The 22,638-nt window shown below is 36.7% G+C and overlaps 1 protein-coding gene across 9 annotated transcripts in view; it reads right to left on the minus strand.

Moving 5' to 3' along the window:
- Positions 1-22,638, minus strand: part of Eml5 (EMAP like 5) — a 201,749-nt gene that overhangs the window by 62,059 nt on the left and 117,052 nt on the right. For all 9 annotated transcript variants that reach the window (XR_015445090.1, XM_087195457.1, XM_087195455.1 and 6 more), the window contains 5 exons: positions 22,238-22,338; positions 14,322-14,524; positions 13,447-13,558; positions 12,222-12,349; positions 7,122-7,263 (listed from right to left, as the gene is read on the minus strand). Coding sequence is in view for 8 of the 9 variants with exons in the window: in XM_087195457.1 (XP_087051583.1) it covers positions 7,122-7,263; positions 12,222-12,349; positions 13,447-13,558; positions 14,322-14,524; positions 22,238-22,338 (686 nt within the window). In the remaining variant the exon portion in view is untranslated. The remainder of the gene's footprint in view (positions 1-7,121; positions 7,264-12,221; positions 12,350-13,446; positions 13,559-14,321; positions 14,525-22,237; positions 22,339-22,638) is intronic.

A 22,638-nucleotide genomic window follows, 5' to 3' on the forward strand; every position in this document is an offset into this window, starting at 1 on the left:
CATGAGTGTTCCTTATGATCAATTCACTGAGGAAGAATTTTTTCTACCTATGTCAGCATCTATCTGAAAAGCTTACACCCTCACTTGGGGGTGACCTTGAAGGACAGAAATGAAGTTAAAACCTCCCTGGGGGCAGCACTTTAAGCAGTACATTTGGTTTTCCACTTTGCTGTAAAAGATGACTAGATGTTCAGATGTATGCTGATTCGTTTGTAGTTGCTAACAATTTAGATGAACAGTTAAGAGATGTGGAAGATTAGAGACAAAGAAATCTGAAAAATGTAAGTATGGATGAAACTCTAGAAATGGCACAGCTGTGAAGATTTTTGTGTCCTAAGGAATACTTATCAAAGGCATCCACTATAGTAGAAGTTCTTAATAATCAGATGGAAGAATGATATGCTGTGGATATCAGCCTGTTTTCCTAGCCAATGAGTACTTTCTCACTGGGCTCATTTTGAAAAGGACAGTCTGTTCTTGGACTAAAAAAATATGGACTTCTTAATAAGCCTGCTCTTGCTACCATTATCACTGAACATCTAATCTATTAACAGCAAAGATTAATGAAACCTCTGATATGTCACTATTTCTTAGCAAGACAAGTCAGCCACCTGGTGGCATGTTGATTATACTGGATTTCTTCCACTAAGGAGGTGGCAAGGATTCATACTCACTGGAAGAGACAAGAATTCTGGATTTGCGTTCTTTGTTCATAATGCTTTCAGTAGCACCACCATCCATGAACACACAAGATGTCTTAATCATCATCACAGATTTCCACACTTCTGATCAAGGGACTTTTAGTAAAGAATATCTAGTATTACACTCATGTCCACAGAGTTAACTAATTTTATCACATACTTCCATTACTCAGAAAAAGCTGCTAACAGAAAGGTAGAATGGCTAGGGCCGGGGATTTAGCTCAGTGGTTCCATCGCCTGCCTCACAAGTGCAAGGTTCCGAGTTTGATCTCCGGTACCAACAATAACAACAAAAAGAAATGTAGAATGGCTTCCTAAAGAGTACTTTCCACCTTTGGGGAAACAATACCCTGAAAGACTGGAGTCCCATCTTATAACCTGTGGTATAAGCACTGAATCACAGACTATTATATGCTGCTATCTACTTGATAGCCAGGATGCACAGGTCTGGACATTAAGAGATGGACCTGGGAGTGCTTCTCCTATAAATCTAATAACTAATTTGCATAATTTATTTTTGCATCCTGGAAACTGTGAAAGATGTTGATTTATAGGCTTAGTTTCCAAGATGTTGATTTGTAGCCTTGGTTTCCAAAAGCTAGAGGAATGCTTCTACTAGAGGGCCAAACAGTGGATCCACTAAATTGAAAGATGAGACTGCCACATGGACCAACAGGAAAAGAAAGGAGTTAAAATAATTCTGGCTGCAGTGACACATCTGTTTTACAAAGGGGAAACTGAGTTAGTGCTGTACAACAAAGGCGAAGAGCAGTGTGTCCGGGATGCCTCTCAGCTCTTCCATAACCTATGGTAAAGCTTAATGAAAAATTATAGCAACCATATTTCTGTGGAGATACTGAGATTTCAGATTCAGCAATAAGAGTTTGGGTCACTCTATTGGCTTAGTAATACCAGCCACCTGAATTCTAGCTAAGGACTAGGAAATTACTGAATAGGTAGCAGAAAAAGGAAGTCACAGATGTCAACTACAGTTTTATGACCAATTAAAGAAACAGACTATAGTAACTTGCATAAATGCTTGTTTTGTCTATACATTTACTACTTATTATTTAGGACATACTAACTAGTTTCCTCCCATTTCTCCTTAATATTTTATACAAGCTTTCTGGAGACTAACAATTTAGTCTTCAGGTAACAGAATATTAAGTTAAGCCTGTGAGTAAATTTGAGAGTAACTAATATAGTTAGCAGTGGATATTACGATGTGGGACTGTGTTGAGAATATCACTTGTTCCATGGTTAACTGCATCTCTGGGTAGAAGCATAAGATTAGTTATGTAATTGTACTGAAGTTTAAAAGTGTGTAGAAGGGAGCATGTGGATGCTAATTAGTCAAAAGGAGTAGATTCTATCAGTTATTAATGTATTGTCTCTCAGTTCCAAATTTACCATTCTTTGGCCTTCAGAGTCCTTTTCCTTTGGCCAGCTGGCTGGTACTAATCGTTGCCAATAGATGGTGCTGCAGAGACACTGCAAGGCTAAATCCGGAACTGACTTTCCTTCTTCCACTGTGCTGTTCTACATATAGAACCAGGGCACTGGCAGCAAGAACCTGCTCACATTCTTCACAGCGGCAGTCCTAATTGAGTCCTCCAGGAAGTTTCTCCACCATCACAGTAACATCCCTAATGACTCAGCCATGATTTGTAACTTCCAGCAAGACTCTATGCCAACACAGCAGAGGTCCTCACAGTTCAGTGACTTTTGCCCTAGTTACTCTTCACCAAGCTTGGTCCTGACCAAGTCCTGACCACTTATCTCTGGTCTATAGCCTGTGGCAAGCTTTTCCTCCACCAAAGACAGAGTAAGTCTTCTGGGGCAGACAAATCCTTCCCAAACAGGTCTGAATCTTCTTTATATCCTTTCTTTGTTTGCTTCCCTCAGTACTCATGTGAGAAGCTGCTTTCTCTGATGGGTATTTCTACAGTTGTTTTTTTTTTGTAGGCAAACACCTTTTACTACTTAGTAATTCTTTTCATTAAATTTTCCCTGTTCAAATGACTGGTGCAGTATGGGCTCTGTTTTCTGACTGGACAGTGATTTATCTGAAGCGCGAGTGTACGCATAAAAAAAGAAGACTGGGAGAATCCCTGCAGCATACCTGAATGTGGAGAGCAGGAAGAAAAGGGAGAGCCACAAAGGAAACAAAAAGAAGCCAGTGAAGTGGAGGGAAAAAACAGGCACACATGGGTTCCAAAGTAAAGTGAAAGAAGAAATGATCAATCATGTCAAAAAAGTGACGTGAGGTATGGTGAAAACTGAGCAAGGGATTTGCAGCAGGTTCAGTGGACAAATATAGCAAAAACCCTAAATGCAGTGAGTTGTGCAGCAATTGTCAGGTCAACCCAGAGAGAAGCAAACATCAACCCTTTTGAGGAGTTCTGCCACAAGGAAGAGCAAAGGAACAGAGCCACAGAGAAAACAATCATCACAGCTGCATGTTTTCAACCTTGATTGTACTGGCTGGATGTGGACCTAGAACAGGTGGGAAGCTGCATTTTAAAAAGGGTTACTGCAACAGGCATCCTTTTAAATTACAAGAGTTTGTGAAAAAATAAAGAAAATTCTCAGAGATCAAAAATAAAAAGGGTGCAGGAAACTGGAGTAATAAAGCCACGTCTGCTCCAAGGGCAGAGAATATGTCCCACACCTGGACTGCCTAGATCAAACTAGAACTCCCGAGGGGATATATGTTCATTGTATTCATTGCAGTACTAGTTTTCAAATTTATATTACTTTAAATTCCAAAATACAAATAGTGATGATGCAATCCCATAACTTCCAAACTTAAAGAATCTGATCTCTGAATCATTAGTATCCAGAGTTATATTACTGCACTGAATTTTTAATTGTACATGAGTTATACAGCCTTTATTTCCTTTCCAAGTTTGATGGAGATGATAGTTTATACTGTCAAAGTAATTCTTCCTTTAGTTCAAAGACTTTTTGAATAGGTGTAATACGAAAACTTACTGGTTTCCTAGGGGTGCTGTAACAAATTATCACAAATTGGGTGGCTAATGCTACAAAAATCTGTCCTCTTACAGTTCTAACAGCACAATGTTGGCAGGGTTATGTTCCCCCTGAAAGTTGTAGGGAAAGAGCCCTCCTCTCTCTAGCTTCCGGCGGTTTCCAACAACTACTGGTGCTTCCAGGTTTTTAAACACATTACTCCAATTTCTGTCTCCATTGCCATATTGTGTTCCTCCTGTGTATCTATGTCCCTTTGTCTTCACATGGTCTCCATATAGAAATACTAGTCACTGTAATTACAGCCCATCCTAACCTAGTGTTACTTGTTCTTAATTTAGTTATACCTATGAAAATCCTATTTCCAAATAAGTGTACATTGGCAAGTATTGGGGGCTAGGACTTCAACATATCTTATTTAGTGACAAAATTCAACTCATAACAAACACAATAGTAACTTTCTTCTATAAATCATAAATCTAAACATAATAAAGACTGGAAATGGTTCTTTTTAAACAAATATATTTCATCATAATAGGGGCACAGTCTCTACTGAAAAAGTTATTTAAAAAGAAGTCCTTGAAGTTATCAAACAAGAAAAGAGTATTATTTGATGATGGAAAAGTCAGAAGAATTAGGCTGGGTGCCATATACCTGTAGTCCCAGCTACTAAGAAGGCTGAAGCAGGAGGATTGCTTAAGCCTAGGGGATTGAGGGTAGCTTTGGCAACATAACAAGAACATGTCTTAAAGGGGGCGGGGTGGGCTCTACAGAAGAGAACTAGGATGGAAAAATTCTGGGCAACAAAGGCAAGGCAGTGGGCATCACAATCCCAGACTTCAGGGTATACTACAAAGCTACAGTGATAAAAATTGCATGGTATTGGCAAATAAAACAAAACAATACAAAACAAAAAACCACACTTGTGGATCAATGGAACAGAAGATACAGAAACAACTCCAGCTAATCAGAATAGATCTAAGATCTAAACACTAGAAAAGAAACAATCTGCTGGAAGACAAAATAGGTAAAACTATTGAAGACATAGGTGTAGACAGACTTTCTGCATAAAACCCTTGCTGCCCAAGAAATAATATCAAGAATCAACAAATGGCTATCAAATTAAAAAGCTTCTGCACAGTGAAGGAAACATGAAGAGTGAAGAGACAACCTACAGAGTGGGAAAAAGTTTTTGTCAGCTACTCCTCAGGCAAAGGACTAATACTAGAATATATAAAGAACTAATACATCCCCCAAATTTAAATACCCAGTTAAAAAAGGGCATCTGAAATGAACAGGCATTGCTCAGTTGAGGAAGTACAAAGAGTTGGTAAATACATGAAAAAATGTTCAACATCACTGGTCATTTGAGAAATGCAAATTAAATCAACACTGAGATTCCATCTCACTCCAGAAAGAATGGCTATCATCAAGAAATCAACCTATAACAAATGTTTTTGAAGCTGTGGGAAGAACCCTTCTCCACTGTTGGTGGGACTATAAACTGAAACAACCACTATGGAAATCAGTATGGAGATTCCTCAAAAAACTAGAAGTAGAAATTCTATTTGACCCAGCTATTCCCCTTCTAGGTATCTTCCCAAAGGAGTTAAAGACATTATACCATAGTGATGTATGCATACCCATGTTTATAGCAGTGCAATTCATAACAGCTAAATCTTGGAAACAGCCTATAGATCCATCAACAGATGAATGGATAAAAAATGTGGTATTTATACACAATAGAGCACTACTCTGCCATAAAGAAGGTTAAGCTCGAGTCATGTGTAGGAAAATAGATGCACCTTGAGAACATAAAGTTAAGTGAAGGAACTCAGATACACAAGCTTAAAAATTGCATGGTTTCTCTTGTATGAAAAACTCAATATATATATATATATATATATATATAGTATGAAATAAAAGACAGATACCAGGAAAAAGGAGAAAGAAAACTAAAAGGTATTGTAATGCAGTGTAATGTATCTAAAAATGTACCTTGACTTTGTACAATTGTCTTACATATTTTATATGTTCTTTGGCCTATTAGTCTGGTTTTTAATCTCTATAGATAATTAACTTTATAAGATTTTATAAGATAAATAAATGAATCTGATGCTGGAAAAATAAAAGAGGGGTGGAGGGAGAGGGTAAAAAGAAGGGAATTGAAATGTGTTACGTATATGTACCAATTCCCTACGGTGAATGTAATTATTATGTACTGCAAACATGTACTAATAAAAGTTTTTAAAAGGGGGGGTTCTTTTAAGGATAGGGAGAGAGACAGACAGAGAGAGAGAGGGAGGAGGAGGAAGGGAAGGAGGAAGAAAGGGGGAGGGGGAGAGAGTGAGAGAGAGCCAATGAGAATGCAGCTGAAGGAATTTTCAACAAATTTTTATTTGGGAAACTCTAAAGCTACATTTTAGGAAGAAAGACGATACTAGAAAAAAAGTCGGAGATGTAAGAAGAAAAAGTCTGATGAGCAAAGAAATGTATAAGTGGAGATAAACCTTATATCTGCATAAAATTATTAATTATTATGACTGCATAAGGCAATTAGTAATAATGCCAAGTGAAGGGGGCTATAGGAGAGAAAAAACAAAATAAAAATGCTGGGCACCAATAACTAAAAACGGGGGAAGCAGTGAGCAGAATTCAAGTGTTCAAGTAGTCTATGGATTGAGATTAACTTCAAAAAATTTTAAGTGTACATGTTAAATACTGAACAGTAATCCTAAAAGAGAATAAATTCTACATTTTAGGTCAATTGAAAGATGTAAAACAAAAATAACTGAATGAATTACACATTCATGTTACTTAATTTCAAGTTGCCCTTTACTCTGGTCTTTACTCCTTTGCCTCATTTGTTGACTATATCTCATTTTTTACAGCAACTGTTCTCAACATGCCCAACTGGAATTCCTCCTGTCAGACCCCCTGACTTTATAAGATTCCTATTTTGTTAAGAAATTCATAGCTGTCTGTATAGCTTCATTTTCCCTAGGTTAATAGTAACTTTGCTTTACTAACAGCCTCATCTGCCTCCTACATGTGTTCTTAATTCCGATTCACCCTAAAACAGCCTTTGCCCACTTCTATCTCTTTTAAAGTTAAAGCCATCTTAGTTTCCAGCTGTGAATTATGTATAACTCATAATCACAAAGGGAGAAAAACTGAGTTTCTCTTTACTTCCTATAGTCTTTCTTCCAAGATGTCATTGAAAATTGGCTCAGTCTAGGCATGATCATGGGAGGACCCATAAAGACTGTGTATAATTAATTCTGTTTATGTAGCTTCATGAGGAAGTAGATATTGAGTAAACATTTCAGAATACTTAAAGTGTTTATGTATCTACTATTGGTTTCTTATATTTGTGAAGGCTAGAAAATTGTGACAACTTAATCTATCTCAAGTCTGAGAGCCTCTTACCGGTTCTTAGTTTCCGGACAGCCAACATACAATGACTAGGTGAGAGATCCCATATTCTTAAGGTTTTATCATCACTTACAGTAGCACAAATGGGCAGATAAGGATGTGTAGCCAAACCCCACACCTCTCCTTCCATATGGCCCTATAAAGAAAACACAGTTAGGATCAATTCAATGTAAAACTACATGCATGGCACAATGAGGAGCTCCACAGGCCTGCTCACCTGTGAAACTGATGAAAAAAATTAAACACTGGAAAAGCTTTTAAGGAGATAAGGCAAATGAAGTAACATATATTGTAGAAAATGTGCTAAAATTTGGTAAGCACAGTGAGTCTATGATATTTTAACTGAGATCCAGTCCCTCTTCCTTTTAGCAAAACTCATCCAAATGGAAACTTCATACTAGAGCCAGTTGGCTCTCCCCAATTTCCAATTGGAGGGCTATTTTGCCAGGATTTCTCATCTTGCCCCCAGCTTCCCCTTATGAAGTCTAAAATCTTTGTGAATACAGCTTGTCGGGAGCAATTCTATATAATTTGGGGGGAAAATCATTTCACAATTAAATTACAATTAGGTCTAGTTTTCCTGTCTACAGGCCGGCTATGGCATGTTGAGACATAACTCCATTTTTTGCCTCTGGTCACAGGTAAAACCTCAATGGTCCCATGATGTCCTGACACTGTAGGTCAGGATTACATCAGCTGAAGACATCCTAGTTCCTTGAGAACCAAATTGCAAGAGAAAGGCTTCACCTGGAAAGGAGACAAATTCCTAATCAACATAAGTTTCTCATCGATCTAGGAGCTTCATCAGCATAAGTTCCTCATTGTCCTAGGATTGTCACCACCCTGAGTCATCTGTTACTTCTGATGAACCCAATAAAGGTGTGGCAAGCTTGGGGTGCCTTTGTCTTTGCTGCCCAGAGCAGCATTGATCAAGTCCAAAGCTCAGCTTCTTCTCTGTCTTGTTTCCTGTCTTTATTCATTAATTTGCCTTGTGCTGTCCTGGCTCACAGGAGCCCAGGACTCACTGCAGGAGTTCCGGTAATATCCCCTTTCCCTGTTCCCTACAACAGCTAACAAGCAAATGCTTCCTCCTCTTCTCCATCCCTATTCCAGAGAAAGTCAACCTTGGAAGCAGTACCACTGAAATGCACCCCAAGAAGACCTGAGACTACTGCTGCTTCTTCCCCACAAAGCACTCAGTTTTTTAAAGCCTGTAACACTCAAGAGAAACATTCCACTGCCCTTACTTTCAACTCCACAGTCCTTTGCAGAGATTTTACCTAGAGGGAAAAGCAGCCAGAAAGACAGCTCCTCATTTCCTGTTAAACAAATTATCTCTACTTACAGTAGAGTGTGGAAAATTTCATGCCTAAGAGTGTTCTCAAAAACAGTGGAGGTTGCAATGAAAAGTAACTGGGAAGAGACTGGTTGAGTAATATGACATATAAATCTAAATTGCAAAGCTAGTTTATCCAGGGGAATCAGGGAATCTCAGAAATAGCCTGCCTATTCTCTTTTAGGATTACTGTTCAGTATTTAACATGTACACTTAAAATTTTTTGAAGTTAATCTCAATCCATAGACTACTTGAACACTTGAATTCTGCTCACTGCTTCCCCCGTTTTTAGTTATTGGTGCCCAGCATTTTAATTTTGTTTTTTCTCTCCTATAGCCCCCTTCACTTGGCATTATTACTAACTGCCTTATGCAGTCATAATAATTAATAATTTTATGCAGATATAAGGTTTATCTCCACTTATACATTTCTTTGCTCATCAGGCTTTTTCTTCTTACATCTCCGACTTTTTTTCTAGTATCGTCTTTCTTCCTAAAATGTAGCTTTAGAGTTTCCCAAATAAAAATTAAACAAATTAAACAAATCGAATCCAACACATATAAAAAAATTATATACCATTTTCAGGAATGCAAGATTGTTACATCCAAAAATCAATGTAATATACCAATATTAGTATAATAAAAAACAAAAACCACATGATCCTCTCAATAGACACAGTCTCGTCCCAATCAAGAACTTATGAGAAAACACTTAAACTAAGAATAAAAGGGTAATTCCTTAACCTAATAAAGAGCATCTACGAAAACCCCAAATTAACATTACATTTAGCCAAATGGTTTCTCTCTTAGATTAGGAACAAATTATTATAAGGCTGTCTGTTTTCACAACTTATTCAACATTGTACTGAAAATTCTAGTCAAGATAATTAGGTGAGAAAAAGAAGTAACAGGCATCTAAATTGGACACGAGGAAGTAAAATTATCTCTATTTACAGATGACATGATCTTTTCTACAGGATATCCTAAAAGAAAACAGTTTAAAACCATTAGAACTAATGAGGTCAGCAAGTTTATAGGACATGAGGTTCTATTATAGGATATGTACAAAATCAACTGTATAGTTATATATACTAGCAATTAACCCTCTGAAAACAAAATTAATAAAACTATTCCATTTATAAAAGCACCAAAAAGAACAAACTATTCCATTTATAAAAGCACCAAAAAGAACAAAAGACTTACAATTTAACAAAATAAGTGTAGGACTTGTACAATGAAAACCACCAAACCCTGCTGAAAAAAGAGATCTAGAGAGCTACACCATGCTCATGGGTAATCCAGTAAGGATGTATCCCAAAATGGATCCACAGATAATGATGCTACAGTGCTGTGTATTTTTAAAAAAGAAAATATATAATAACATTTGTTAAGTATATACACTAACATTTTTAATTACTATAGTTTTATATTATCTTTATTTCTAGCATGTGGATTTTCTCAAAGATATTTTTCTTTTGGCTATCCTTTTATTCTCCTGTAGACAATTAAAAAAAAAATCTTTCCTAAATTTGTGAAAAATCTCATTAAGGGTGGACTGTCATTGAAATCAGTTTATTTAGGTCTTTCATGTCTTTAAGTAAAATCTTACAGTTTTCTTACCAAAGACATTGCATATTTTAATTATAAAATTCCTTGTTGCTGTACAGTTTTTTGGTGTGAGTAGCATTTTTTAAATCGTATTTTCCAACCTCTTGTTACTGCTGTACAGAAATACTATAGATTTTTATATGTTGATTTTTGTAGCTCATCACATTACAGGGCTTTTTAGTTAGTTAATAATTTTTCAGTTTATTCTCTTGTTATCCAAGGTATAGTATAAGGTTGTTATATATGGAAATACCACTGGTGTCCATTTACTTCCAATGGTTACATCTTTTGTTGATTTTTTAACTTGACTGGCTAAGGTTTCACCCACAAGGTTGAATGATAATGGTGAGACCTGGTATCCTTGCCTTGTTCCTGGTGTCAAGGTGATTTAAAAACACTGAAATCTTAAACTTATAATGACTATAAAAAAATAAGAGGATGGTGGCACACGCCTATAATTCCAGCACACTGGAGGTTGAGGCTGAGGCAGGAGGACTGCTTTGATTTTGAGGCCAGCCTGAGCTACATAGTGTTCAAGGCCAGCCTAAACCACATAGCAAGATCCTGTCTCAAAAAACCGTAAAAGCAAAAAAAAAAAAAAACAAAAGGAAGAACTGGCCAGGGGTTAGAGGCAGCATGAAGCTAAAGCTTTGGGTTCAATCCCCAGCATCATAAACATAAACACACACACACACACACACACACACACACACACACACACAAAGATGTTTTAATAACAATTTTACTTGGGAGGTCATTAGGCTGAGACAGCTCCTGTGCTTTACATTTTTGTGTAAGGAAACTGAAGTCCAAAATAAATAGTAAAATGAAGTTAGATACTTATAATTTACCAATCAGAAATGGCCAACTAATCTCTAATTATGGCTTTTTTCACTCTAACCAATCAAAGATCTTGTCTTCCACATTCCGCTCACTGCCCATGCTGCTGCAGATTTCCCTGAACCTGGGTGGTGTTGAGTGTTGCTCAATTCATGAATATTTCAATGCTCAAATAAACTCTGTTAAGTGTATTTCGTCTAAAGTTTTTCTCTTAACAGATGTCATTTATAATTTCCAAATATTTTCTCACAATTATGAAACTGTCTGTGATTTTTAATAATTCCACCTCTGGATTCAACTGTAAAAGAGTACTATGTTAATATTTTCCAAGAGACTGTAAATACATTAAACACCATCATCTCTTTATTTTCATCATCCATTCATTTTCCAAGAGATTGTAAACACATTAAATTTCATCATCTCTTTATTTCAAAGGTGTATTATGTTACTGAGATCAGTAAGACACCATTACTTTAACACAATGTTTTGTTATTTACATAATCTGCTCAATATGTCAGAATACTGTAATATTGATAATAGAGCATTGTGCATGTACAGTGTTCAGATCTACATATACACTTTGGTATCCTTCAAAGTAGGGATTGGAAGGGAAGTAAGTCTGTATTAAGAAAAAAATAACTGCATGAGGACAAGTTTTCTTCAGGATAAATCCTACCTCACACTTAACTGTTTCATAGCATCTGACTAATCTTCCTCCATACTTTTCAGAAAAATATAATACACTGCAGAAATGTGCATCTAAAAATTTAATACATCATTCTTGATGGAAATGTTAAGAACTAAGTGACCAGAACCTACTCCTGCTCTTTCAATTCACGTTTCTACCACAAAATTCTTTCATATTTCTGAATTTTTGGTATTTACTAACACCTTTTAGCTGCTAAATATTTTCAGTACTCATTTAAAAAAAATTTTTGTAAGTTAGAAACTTAAGAATGACTTACCTGAAGAGTTTCACAGAAAGGTTCAACAAACATATTTCAAATAAATAAAACTGAATATGAAATAAACTGCTGAGATAAATTAACTTCAACTAGTTTTTCCTTCCACTGGACTCTTATTTTGTGATAGGCATTTACTCAAATATTGGCAATTATTCTTTGTGAAAATATGCATATTTATTAATTTGTATCTAGTGTATAGCTATATGTAATTTTTTCTGTATATATTACATTAACAAATATTTCCTTAAACATTATTTTTTTACCACTGTCAACTTTTGCCTCTTATGTACTAAAAGAACAAATTGTATGCAAAGTAAAAATAAAAGCATTTTAGTATTTAAAATACCTGGACTAGAAGTGTTATTGGACCACTTTTATCCACTTCTAGTATTTCACCATTCTTTGTGCCAACTAAAATATGACCATGTCCCAGTGATATGGCACGTATAGATGGGTTATCTTCCAAGAGAAGACCTGAAATGTTAAATGGAGATATTCTTGGAGATATGAAGTTACTGTGATACAAGGATATATATATATATATATATATATTGCCAATCATGCTATTTTGACAATGAAATCACATTACAAGGTTTTCCTCTGTATCTTAAGTATTATAATGCACTGAATCTCCCTCAATTAGTTATTAATCTGAAAAATAAGCACACTTGTATAGAATTCCATTCCATCCCAGATTCCCTACTACCATTTGGACAACTGCTACTTCTTTTTTTTTTTTTGGTACTGGGGATCGAACTCGGGTCCTTGGGCTTGCACAGCAAGCTGGGAAACCACTGAGCTAAATCCCCGCCCCTGACAACTACTTCTTTACCACTTAGATTAGTCCCTCCTTATCCACTTCCTGCTCCTCTTAGAGTACTGAACAATATTCTAAACAGACTTCGGTGATGTATTAGTAAACATGATACAGACCCAGTTTCTGTCCCTTACAGAGCACACAGTGACCTCTTGTGAGGAGTGACTTGGAAAAGGAGCATATGCCAAGGGGTTTTATCCTTTTCTGGGGAGGGAAAGGATAAGATAGTGTTTGAGACTTAAAAACTTGGCATGTGGCCAGGTAAATGGAGTAGGCAGGAGGAGAGAAGAACAAATTCTAGGCAACAGTGCTAGGCATGGAGAAAGGCTTGGAGGTGAGAAAGTATACAGCACAGTGCTTTAAGGAAGAAGTGTAGTGAAAGGCAAAGAGAAGAAGGGCCTAGAGGCTACAGAGACAGGAGGAACAAAACACCGAAGTGAAAAAAATGCTGAGTCTGAAAATAAATTCCTGATTGGTGATAAATATGATGCTCACTTGAAAATTTTCTAACAAAACCACATATGTTAAAATTAATATGAATAATACTGCTCTTGGCTAATATTTTATCATGTATATCACAGAAAATAGATTTCTGTAAGGACATTAATGATTGTGGAATCAAATTAAGTGACTTCTCCCACTTAACTGTGATGTCCATCAAGTAAAGAAGGAAAAAATGTAACCATGTATTCCATCTCAGTAATCAAGCATATTAATCCTATTTTTCTACAAAAGAAACTGAATCTCAAATCACCTTTAGATCCTGGGGCCAAAGAGGCTCTTTTTATAGCATAGGTCTTGAGACATCGTTCAAAGGAGTCATCCCAAAGAGCTACTATACCATCTTTTCCTCCAGTTACAAATCCCTATGAAAATGAAAGATTCCAGTTAAAAAAATGTAAATATATTAAAAATAATAACTTTATATTGAAAAACTCTAGAGGAAAGACATAGACAAAGGTCAATTTGTAAGTAACAGGAATTAGCCTACATTATGACTTTTAAAACACCAACACAAAATCAGAAAAAATATTTACAATGATAGTATACATTCTTTAAGCCTAAGGTGTTAAAAACACCGTTTCTAATTTGGAACCATGAGTCAGATCTCCCCACTTGTAGCAAGTTATACATATAACTTTTCTTGGAGTCTTCTTTATATGTTTTGTTTGTGACAAGGTTTTGCTATGTAGTCCAGTCTGGCCTTGAAATCACTATGTAGCTCAGGTTGGTCTTGAACTCAAAATCCTCCTGCCTCAGCTTCCTGAGTGCTAGGATTACAGGTGTCCATTACCATGCCCAGATTCCTGGAGTCTTCTTAATCTTTTAAAAGAGGATAATAATGGTACTTTCCCAATAGCATATGGTGATTAAATGTAATACAACAGCATAATTTCTCACACATAATAAGTACTCAGTAAGTATTAAACTGTTTTTACACATCAGATCTACATCATTCTGTGTTCAGGAGTTTGAAGAAAGGAGGAAAGCAAACCCCAAGAAAAAGCCAGCCTACCATATAACTGGGCAGCTAAACCAAGGAGAAGGTAATGTTCCTTTATTTCTAAAATTGTTCTATATTCCACAATCAGATTATATTTAATTTAAAAATCTCTTTAGGTTACTTACTTTTTCCAATGCATGCATACTGAACACTGGCCCATCATGTGCTTTAACTGTTTTTACGAGAAAGACGTCTCTCCAGATACACACATCTCCTGCAGATGTTCCAGAAAAAGCCATCTCTTCAGTCCATCCATACACTGCACACATCATCGTGTCATTTTTCCCCAGTGTGCCTATGTAGCCTTTTCTTCCAATCAATCCTCCCCCTAGTTCATAAAAATATTATAAATTACATTTTAAAATGTATGCAATTATAAAGAAGTACATTTTTTTCCTCCTGTTGAACAGAAAGGCATGTAACAAGAGAACTAAAAAGAAAAATATGGGTCTTTGGATTGGTGATTTGGGCAACACCCTACATGGTGGGTTTTTGGCCATAAATTTTTGGATAAATAAGACATGGATTGAGTCAGTCTTAATCCACCTGTAGCATTTTTGGTAATGTTTTCCAAAATTGTTATTATCACATATTTAAGAATGCAAAAAGGTATTAAAAAACAATATAATGGGGCCGAGAATTTAGCTCAGTGGTTCCCCCACCTGCCTTGCAAGCGCAAGGACCTGAGTTTGATCCCCAGTGCCAAAAAAAAAAAAAAATATATATATATATATATATATAAAAAATGAACACCTGCATACTATCAAACTATAAAAAAAATACCAAAATGACTCACGGGTCACGTCAATCCTATCTCTACTGTTCTGATCTTATTACATATTTATGAATTCTGAAGTAATGTATCATAATTTTCATATTTTAAAATTTTTCTACAAATACCATCCTATATGCATTCTTTTGCAACTTACTTTATTCACCAAGGGTTGGTCATAGACTTTTAAATATGTTAATCTGTAACTCTAGAAAACTCATTTTAATAACTATGTATCATTCCCTTATACAGTGGTACCTCAGTTCATGAACTTAATTCTTTCTATAATTCTAGTCTCAAACCTAGTTAGATGAGAACTGAATCAAATTAAATGGTTAGGTTTTAGGTTCAATATTGATCTTGTGGGCAAATTTGATTCGGTTCTCATTCAATTTGGTTTGCAACCAGAAATGTTGAAAGAATTAAGTTCATGAATCATGGTTTCACTGTATCAGCTGTTATAGTTTAGACTGAGAATATTCCTGAAATGCCTTATGTACTCATAGGCTGGGCATTAAAAGGCGATTTAATAATGGATATTATAGCTGCTGTAAAGAGGTAGGGTCTGGTCAAAAGTTGCAGGTCACTGGGCATATGACTTGGAAGGGTATTATCTGCCTTCCCAGCTCCTCCTCTTTCTCTCTGCTCCCTGGCTTTCATGAAATGAGCAGTTTTCCTTCACCCCTGCTCCTCTGCTGTGTTGTTTTCTGCCTTTTTTGCAGCCAACATGGATTACAACCTTGAGACAAAATAAACACCTCCTTTAAGCTGTGGGTGTTGGGTATTATATTCTAGTGATAAGTGACTAAAATAAGATTTTGCTACCAGAAGTGGGGTCACTGCTGTGACTACTTGACCATGTGATTCAGAAGCCTTTAGAACAGGTTCACAAGAGGAGTTTAGAAATGTTTAGAGATGACAGGTAAAAAGCCCTAAAATGTTATAAAATGAACTTGATGAAAGATTCTGGTTAGAGCTCAGAAAACCAGAACACTGATAAAAATGATAGTTAAGACCTGGCTCCAGGTTTCAGTTGGGAATAAGGGCTCCATTGGCAGCTGGACTCTAGGCCATGTGTGTGATGCTTTGGAAAAAAAACACTATGTACATCTTGTTCATGTCCAGAGGCTCTGGGAGACTAAGATTAAGGGCAACACAGTGATTAATCTGGTGGAGAAAATTTCAAGGCAGGCCAATGTTCAGGGTGTGGCATAGGTACTACTGGGTGCTTTTAGCCAGCTGTACACTGAGAATCAAGAACAAATGGCAGAGCTGAGTGATTTTAAGAGTTCTGAATTTCACCAAAAAAGAAGTCCCTATAAAGTTGGGACTTGTAAAGTTTTGGAACTAGAGACATTGGTTGCTATAAAGATTAACGTTAAAAAGAGGCAAAAAAAAAAATCGCCAAGTACTTTACATCAGGACAATAAGAAAGATGCCTTGAGGGGATCCCAAAAATCTGCAAGACCCCATCCTTCACAAACTCAAGGGTACAATGCTTTAAAGCTTTCATTTGAAGAGAGAGCCCCAGGGAACCCTGCCTGTAAACTCATTTCCTGAGATTTATTTCACAGTCCTCAGCCATCCAGTCACTCAGAGGCTAGTACAGCCAGGATCCAAGGGTCCCTGACTACTACCTTAGCCAGCAACAGACCCTGGCATCATATACACTGTACTGTCTTTATGGGCATGGAAAATACAAGAATTGTGAAATCAGTGTAAATTCCACCAATATTTATTTATTTATTTATTTATTTATTTATTTATTTATTATTTTTTTATTTTTGGTACCTGGGATTGAACTCAGGTCCTTGCGCTTATGAGGCAGGTGGCGGAACCACTGAGCTAAATCCCCAGCCCTCCACCAAGATTTAGAGAGAGAGAGAGAGAGAGAGAGAGAGAGAGAAAGGACCAAGGGGTAGGACAGTGTGCCCCTGAGAGGTAAGTGCAGAAAGCTTTGAGAATAAAGTCAAAAGTATAAAAGAGACCAAGAAGTTAGAGAAGTCAGAAATTTAAGACATCTGAAAAAAAAAAAGGCATAAAGCTACAGACGGTGGCAATGCTGTATGGATTGGGCCAGCCAAGCTGTTTAAAGTTTACATCTTTATCCCAGGTACTGGACATACAGCTACAAGATTTTTGCTTTGGTGGGTTTCTGTCTTGTTTTCATCCCATTCCTTTCTATCCTATTCTTCCCTTTTAAAGTAGAAATGTTTACCCTGTGCCATTGTATGTTGACAGTGTTTAACTTTCTTTTAGATTTTTACAGGGGCTCATTGCTAAGCATTTCCTTGAGTCTCAGAAGAGACTTTAGACTTGGACTTTTCAATAATGCTGAAGCTGTTAAAGACTTTGGTGACTCTTGGAGGTGGACTAAATACATTTTACAATAAAGAGATACACATGAGTCTTCTAGGGGCCAGGGGCAGAATGTTATAATTTAGATTAAAACTATCCCCCAAAGGCCTCATGAGCTCATAGGCAGGGCTTTTAAAAGGTGATTAAATCATGAGGGTTCTGAACTTGCCATTAAAGGACAGTGTCTGGTCAAAAGAGAATCACTGACCTAAAAGGGTATACCTTTTCTCTCTCATTCTGCTTCCTGGCTGCCACATGAGCAGCTTTCCTTCACCATGATCCTCTGACATGTAGTTTTCTGCTTTAGAGCCAGCTGACCATGTACTGTAACTGTGAGCCAAAATTAATCTTTCCTCCTTTTAGCTTTGAGTGTTAGTATTGTGTCCCAGCAACAAAAATGCAACTTAAGACATAAGCATTCCACAGTTTATCCATTTCTTATTAATGACTATTTAAGTTGCTTCTAAGTTTTGCTATTGAAGACAATGCTGCTTTAAACATTCTTATAAGTGTCTCCTCTATATAAGTACAAGAATTTCTCAAGGAATGCCTAGAAGTATTCATAGGGTAATGTGCAAAAGAAACAGAATATAAATAAGAGACCTATCCACTCTTCCTTCCAAATTGTTCTCCAAAGGTGATATACCAACTTACATTTCTATTACCAGTGAAAAGAATTCCTGTTATTTTCCCCTTTCAGGAACATTAGGAATTCTCAGAATAGGAAATATGAAATATCAACTCAATTTTAATGTGGTTTTAATTTGTATTTCTGTTAGTACTGAGTTTGACCAGTTTTCTTATTGGTCATTTAGTACTAACTTGTGACCAGTTTTCTTATTGGCCATTTAGTACTAACTTGTGCCCATTTTTCCAAATGAATTCATTCATTCACTCAAAAAATACAAATGCCACAAACTCTTCAAGGCACAGGGAATAGAGCTGTGAACAAAACAAAACAATAAAAACCTCCACTGTTATGGAGCTTCATAGTAAAAGACAGTCAATTAATATGACAACTAAGCAAAATGTACAGTATAATAGGTGATAGTGGGTGCTTTGGAAAAAAATGTAAGGGGACAGACAATGAAAGGAGTCCATTTTAATAGGGTAGTTAAAGATAAGCCTCCTTAACATGGTAGGGTCTAAACAGAAAACTTTAGGTCACAGAGCAAACTATGTTAAAATAGTGTTTCCATGAGGGGCAGCAAGTGCAGAGGCCTCAATGCAGGAATGTGACTGAAATCTTTAAGAAACAACATCCAGTAAGTCTCCACAATGAGACTTACTGGAGACCCCCTGTAGTAGGTTCTGATCTCCTGTTCAGTGTTATGGCACAAGGAGAAAAGAAAGACACAGAGACAGAGTTAAAGAGACAGATGTGGGGACCCAGGGTGTCCAGTGCTTGAGCAGTCAGAGGCTTGAACAAGCAAAGGCCCTGAACACCCAGAGCTGTTGATGTTTGTTCGTAACATCATAGTTAGATTGAGGTAAAGGGGCTACGTGAAGGGATACGTAGAGTTGTTATGGATCTATTGCTGATGCAGGCAAGGCCTATAAAGGAAGAGACAAAGCATTCTTGAATCAGAAACAGAACAGACAAAATATAGGTTGTGGTTAATAGTTAACCTTGTCTTTTTAGTAAAGAAGGTTTTAAATTTAGGAACAGAATTTGGGTGTGAGTCACTCTGACCTTGGCATGGCATATAAGCTTCAGCCAAACTCGCTTCTCAAAACAAGCCAATTGTGGGGTTAACTCTTTACACCCTGCACTGCTCACAGCCTGCTTTGGGTATAATCAATAGAGTGGTCTCCCACAGAGGCTAGTATGGAGTAACAAAGAAAGGGAGACAATGGTAAGAGACGGGGTCAGCAAGGTCAGAGGTTGTAGTACAGGCCATTGTAAGGATATAAATTTTGCTCAACACAGGTCAGAAAACATTTCAGTAGTAGAATAATAAGATCTGGCATATGACTTATTAAAAGGTACATTTACATTTCTGGGTTGGGAATAGATTAAAGCAAGGGTAGGATGAAAAGGTCTATTTTACACATTTAGCTAAATGATAAAGAAGATAAGGAACCAGGGTGGTGACACAGAAGATGAAAAGGCATCAGATCCCATGTGTTCAGGAGATCATCATAACCTAGCAGCCAGTCATTAGTGAGCTTTAAAAGCAACTGGGTAGAGTGATGAGGGAACAAAACCAGGTTAGAATTCTCTCAAGAGAAAGGAAGAGAAACTGCAAAGTGAAACTGTAATAACTGTTTCCAGGTGCTTTACTAGATAGGTAAGAAGAGGAATTGATCAGCAACTGGAGGATAGAACTGAAAGACAGTTTCTGTTAAGCATGGTGGTGCATGCTTCTAATCCTACCACTTGGAAGGCTGAGGCAGGAGGATCACAAGTTCCAGCCTGGCCTGGGCTACACAGCACGAGAGGAAGGAATAGGCTTCACCAGAGCACAGACTATCCACCTAGAACAGGGTCAGAAACAAATGATTATCTGCCAAGCCCTGCAGCTTCCTATGGGAGCCAGCTATTAGAGCTGGCCTCCTTGATTTGTGCTGCAACTAGCAGCTGCTTAGAGTCTGATCTGATCACAAGCCACAAGTTGCGGACTTTGCTATTAGTAAGTGCCACGCACCTAAGTGGAATCTCAGTCCAGTAGTTGTCCTGTCTTTGGCTAGCTGCCCGACTTCAAAGGGCCAAGCTTTTGAGAAGGACACACAATAGGATCAATGTGTCACTGGGACACATAGCTTCAGAGTGAAGCTGATCATAGTTTCCCTCCCCACTTCAACCTGCCAGGCCTATTTCCTACAGCAAGTTATTCATTCTTGGACAGGATGTTTCCAGTTAACAGCAATTGAGGGCTAACAGTAACCACAAAAGGACAATTTTCTCTTTTTTCTATAAATATTTATATAGTATTTTTGATTTTGTTCTTTGGTATGGAATAAATATTTACTATCTGACCATTTACAGAAGAAGTTTGGGTTTAGATAATTGATAGTTAGGTTTCATGATACACACAACATAACATATCATGTTCCAACTACATAAGAACATATGATCACTGCATTCAAAATCTTTCAGTGATTTCCTACCCCTGATCCTCCATTTGAATGGAGTTCAAGTACCTCAAGGAGACACTAATAATTTACAACTTAGAATTCCCAAAGTCTAGTTTTGAGACAGATAGCAAGAGACTCTATTTTAGCTTCAGGATTAAGTCATCTTCTTCAACTTAATTCACCTAAAACAGTGATGATGAACTTTTTAGAGCTTTCAATGATAACAAACAGCCAGCTGTGGCACGTAAAACTATGCATTTAGAGAACCAGGCAGACAGTACTTAGTCAGATTAAGAAAGTTTAAGAACTTATGTTCCCACTTGGCTAGTGAACTCTATGGATCAGAACTCTGGCAGTGAGAAAGGCAGAAATGCACACAAAAGCCTTAACATTTATCCTTTTTGGGTTGTTTCAGGTCTACTACATGTCCAACCCAATTTAAGAGAAAAATTACAGAAATATTAAGTTTTGCTTGCTGGGTATTTATACTGTAATTCCAAATGACTAAGATGCCCAAGTGAAAAGTCTGTTTAAGCATATGGAAATAAAATTATAAATGTGAGGCCAGGCAGGGTAGCGGTGCATGCCTGTAATCTCAGTACTTGGAAGGCTGAGGCAGAAGGACTGCCACAATTTTGAGGCCAGCCTGGACTACACAGTGAGTTCAAGGCCAGCCTGAACTACGTGGGGAGACCCTGGGGACAAAAGAAGTTACAAATGTGAGAATACTTTTTACTCTGTAAATGTATACACTGATCTAATGGGTCTGTGACAAACCCAAATCTGAAAATCAATTCATGTCCCATATAGTTTACAACTTGTGAGTTACTTGAATTTAGGAAATGTCTTTACCAAGCCTATTCTTTTCTGATATGTTTCACTTCTTCTACATTTATATATTTTCTTTAAAAGGCTTAATTCTTTGAGACTGATGTCATATTGTTGGGATTTATGAGTATATATTCTATTTGGAAAGAAGACACTATTTTTATTTTAAAATGTGAACTTCTGGCTCAGCGTGGTGGTGCACACCTATAATCCCAGCACTCTGGGAGGCTGAGGCAGGAGGACAGAAAAGTTTGAGCTCAGCCTGGGCAGTTTAGTGACTTAGACCCTGTCTCAAAATTTGGAAAAAAAAGGGGGGTTGGAAATGTAGCTCAATGTAAAGGTGTGGGGTTTAATCACCAAGACTGGAAAAAAGTACAAACTTCTACATTTGTATATTACTTTTACAAATGACTAAGAATACACTTCCTTTCTGTATTATAGCATACAAAGAATTTTTACATTAGTTTTCATTTAATTTAGACTATAAAATATGTCTTAACAGAAGGAATCTGGACATGAACTGATTAATTTTTTTTTCTTTTTTGGTAGTGGGGATCAAACTCAGGATCTTGTGCTTGCCAGGCAGGCGGTGGAACTACTGAGCTAAATCCCTGGCCCATGAACTGATTAATTTTATGTGTTAAATGCTTTTGCAAATATGAGTACAACTTAAATATATCTTTGTTTAAAATGTACCAAGGCAACAGTAAATTACTTACAAATAAACTTATTTTGGGGAATTATAGATTTCCAGAAAGATGCAAAGATAATGCAATGTTCCTATCCATCCAGTTTCCCCTAATGTGAACACTTTATATTGCCATAATCACTTTGTCAAAACTAAGAAATAAATATTTTTGTATATTACTATTAACTGAACTCAAAACTTCACCAATTTTTCTACCAACATCCCTGGCCTGTTCCAGGATCCAGTCTAGGCTACCACATTGCACTTTTCATTAAATTTCTTAAATTTCAAAGAGTTAAAAGGAAACATTTCCTTACCTGCTCTACGCCAAAATTTCATGTGTTTAATTCCAGCCGTAATTAGTTTATCAGGCACGTAGGGGTTCATCTTTACAATAAAAATCTTATCTTTACTTCCTCTGAAATAAATACCAAAATGTTTTAGTTCTGAAGATAAATATATCTTCTACTAACATTTGGCCTAATCAATACCCTACCATGATTACTCCATTTGCTGAATATCTGTTTCCCACTTGTCTCTTAGGTTTGATTGTGAAAGCGTGCATTTAATTTTTTGTCATTATAATATGTTAACTCTATTCAACAGATTCTCAAAGGACAGAAACAATGAAAATTGAGCTTCTGCATATCTAATAGTAATGTGCATAGGGAATACTGTTTGTGGGATGAGTTAAAGAAATTTTTTATAATACTCCTTA

The sequence above is a fragment of the Heterocephalus glaber genome, unplaced genomic scaffold (genome assembly GCF_053883595.1).
Source record: "Heterocephalus glaber isolate CG9 unplaced genomic scaffold, H.glaber_assembly_v1.0 deba00001608, whole genome shotgun sequence".
In the NCBI taxonomy this organism is placed as follows: domain Eukaryota; kingdom Metazoa; phylum Chordata; class Mammalia; order Rodentia; family Bathyergidae; genus Heterocephalus; species Heterocephalus glaber.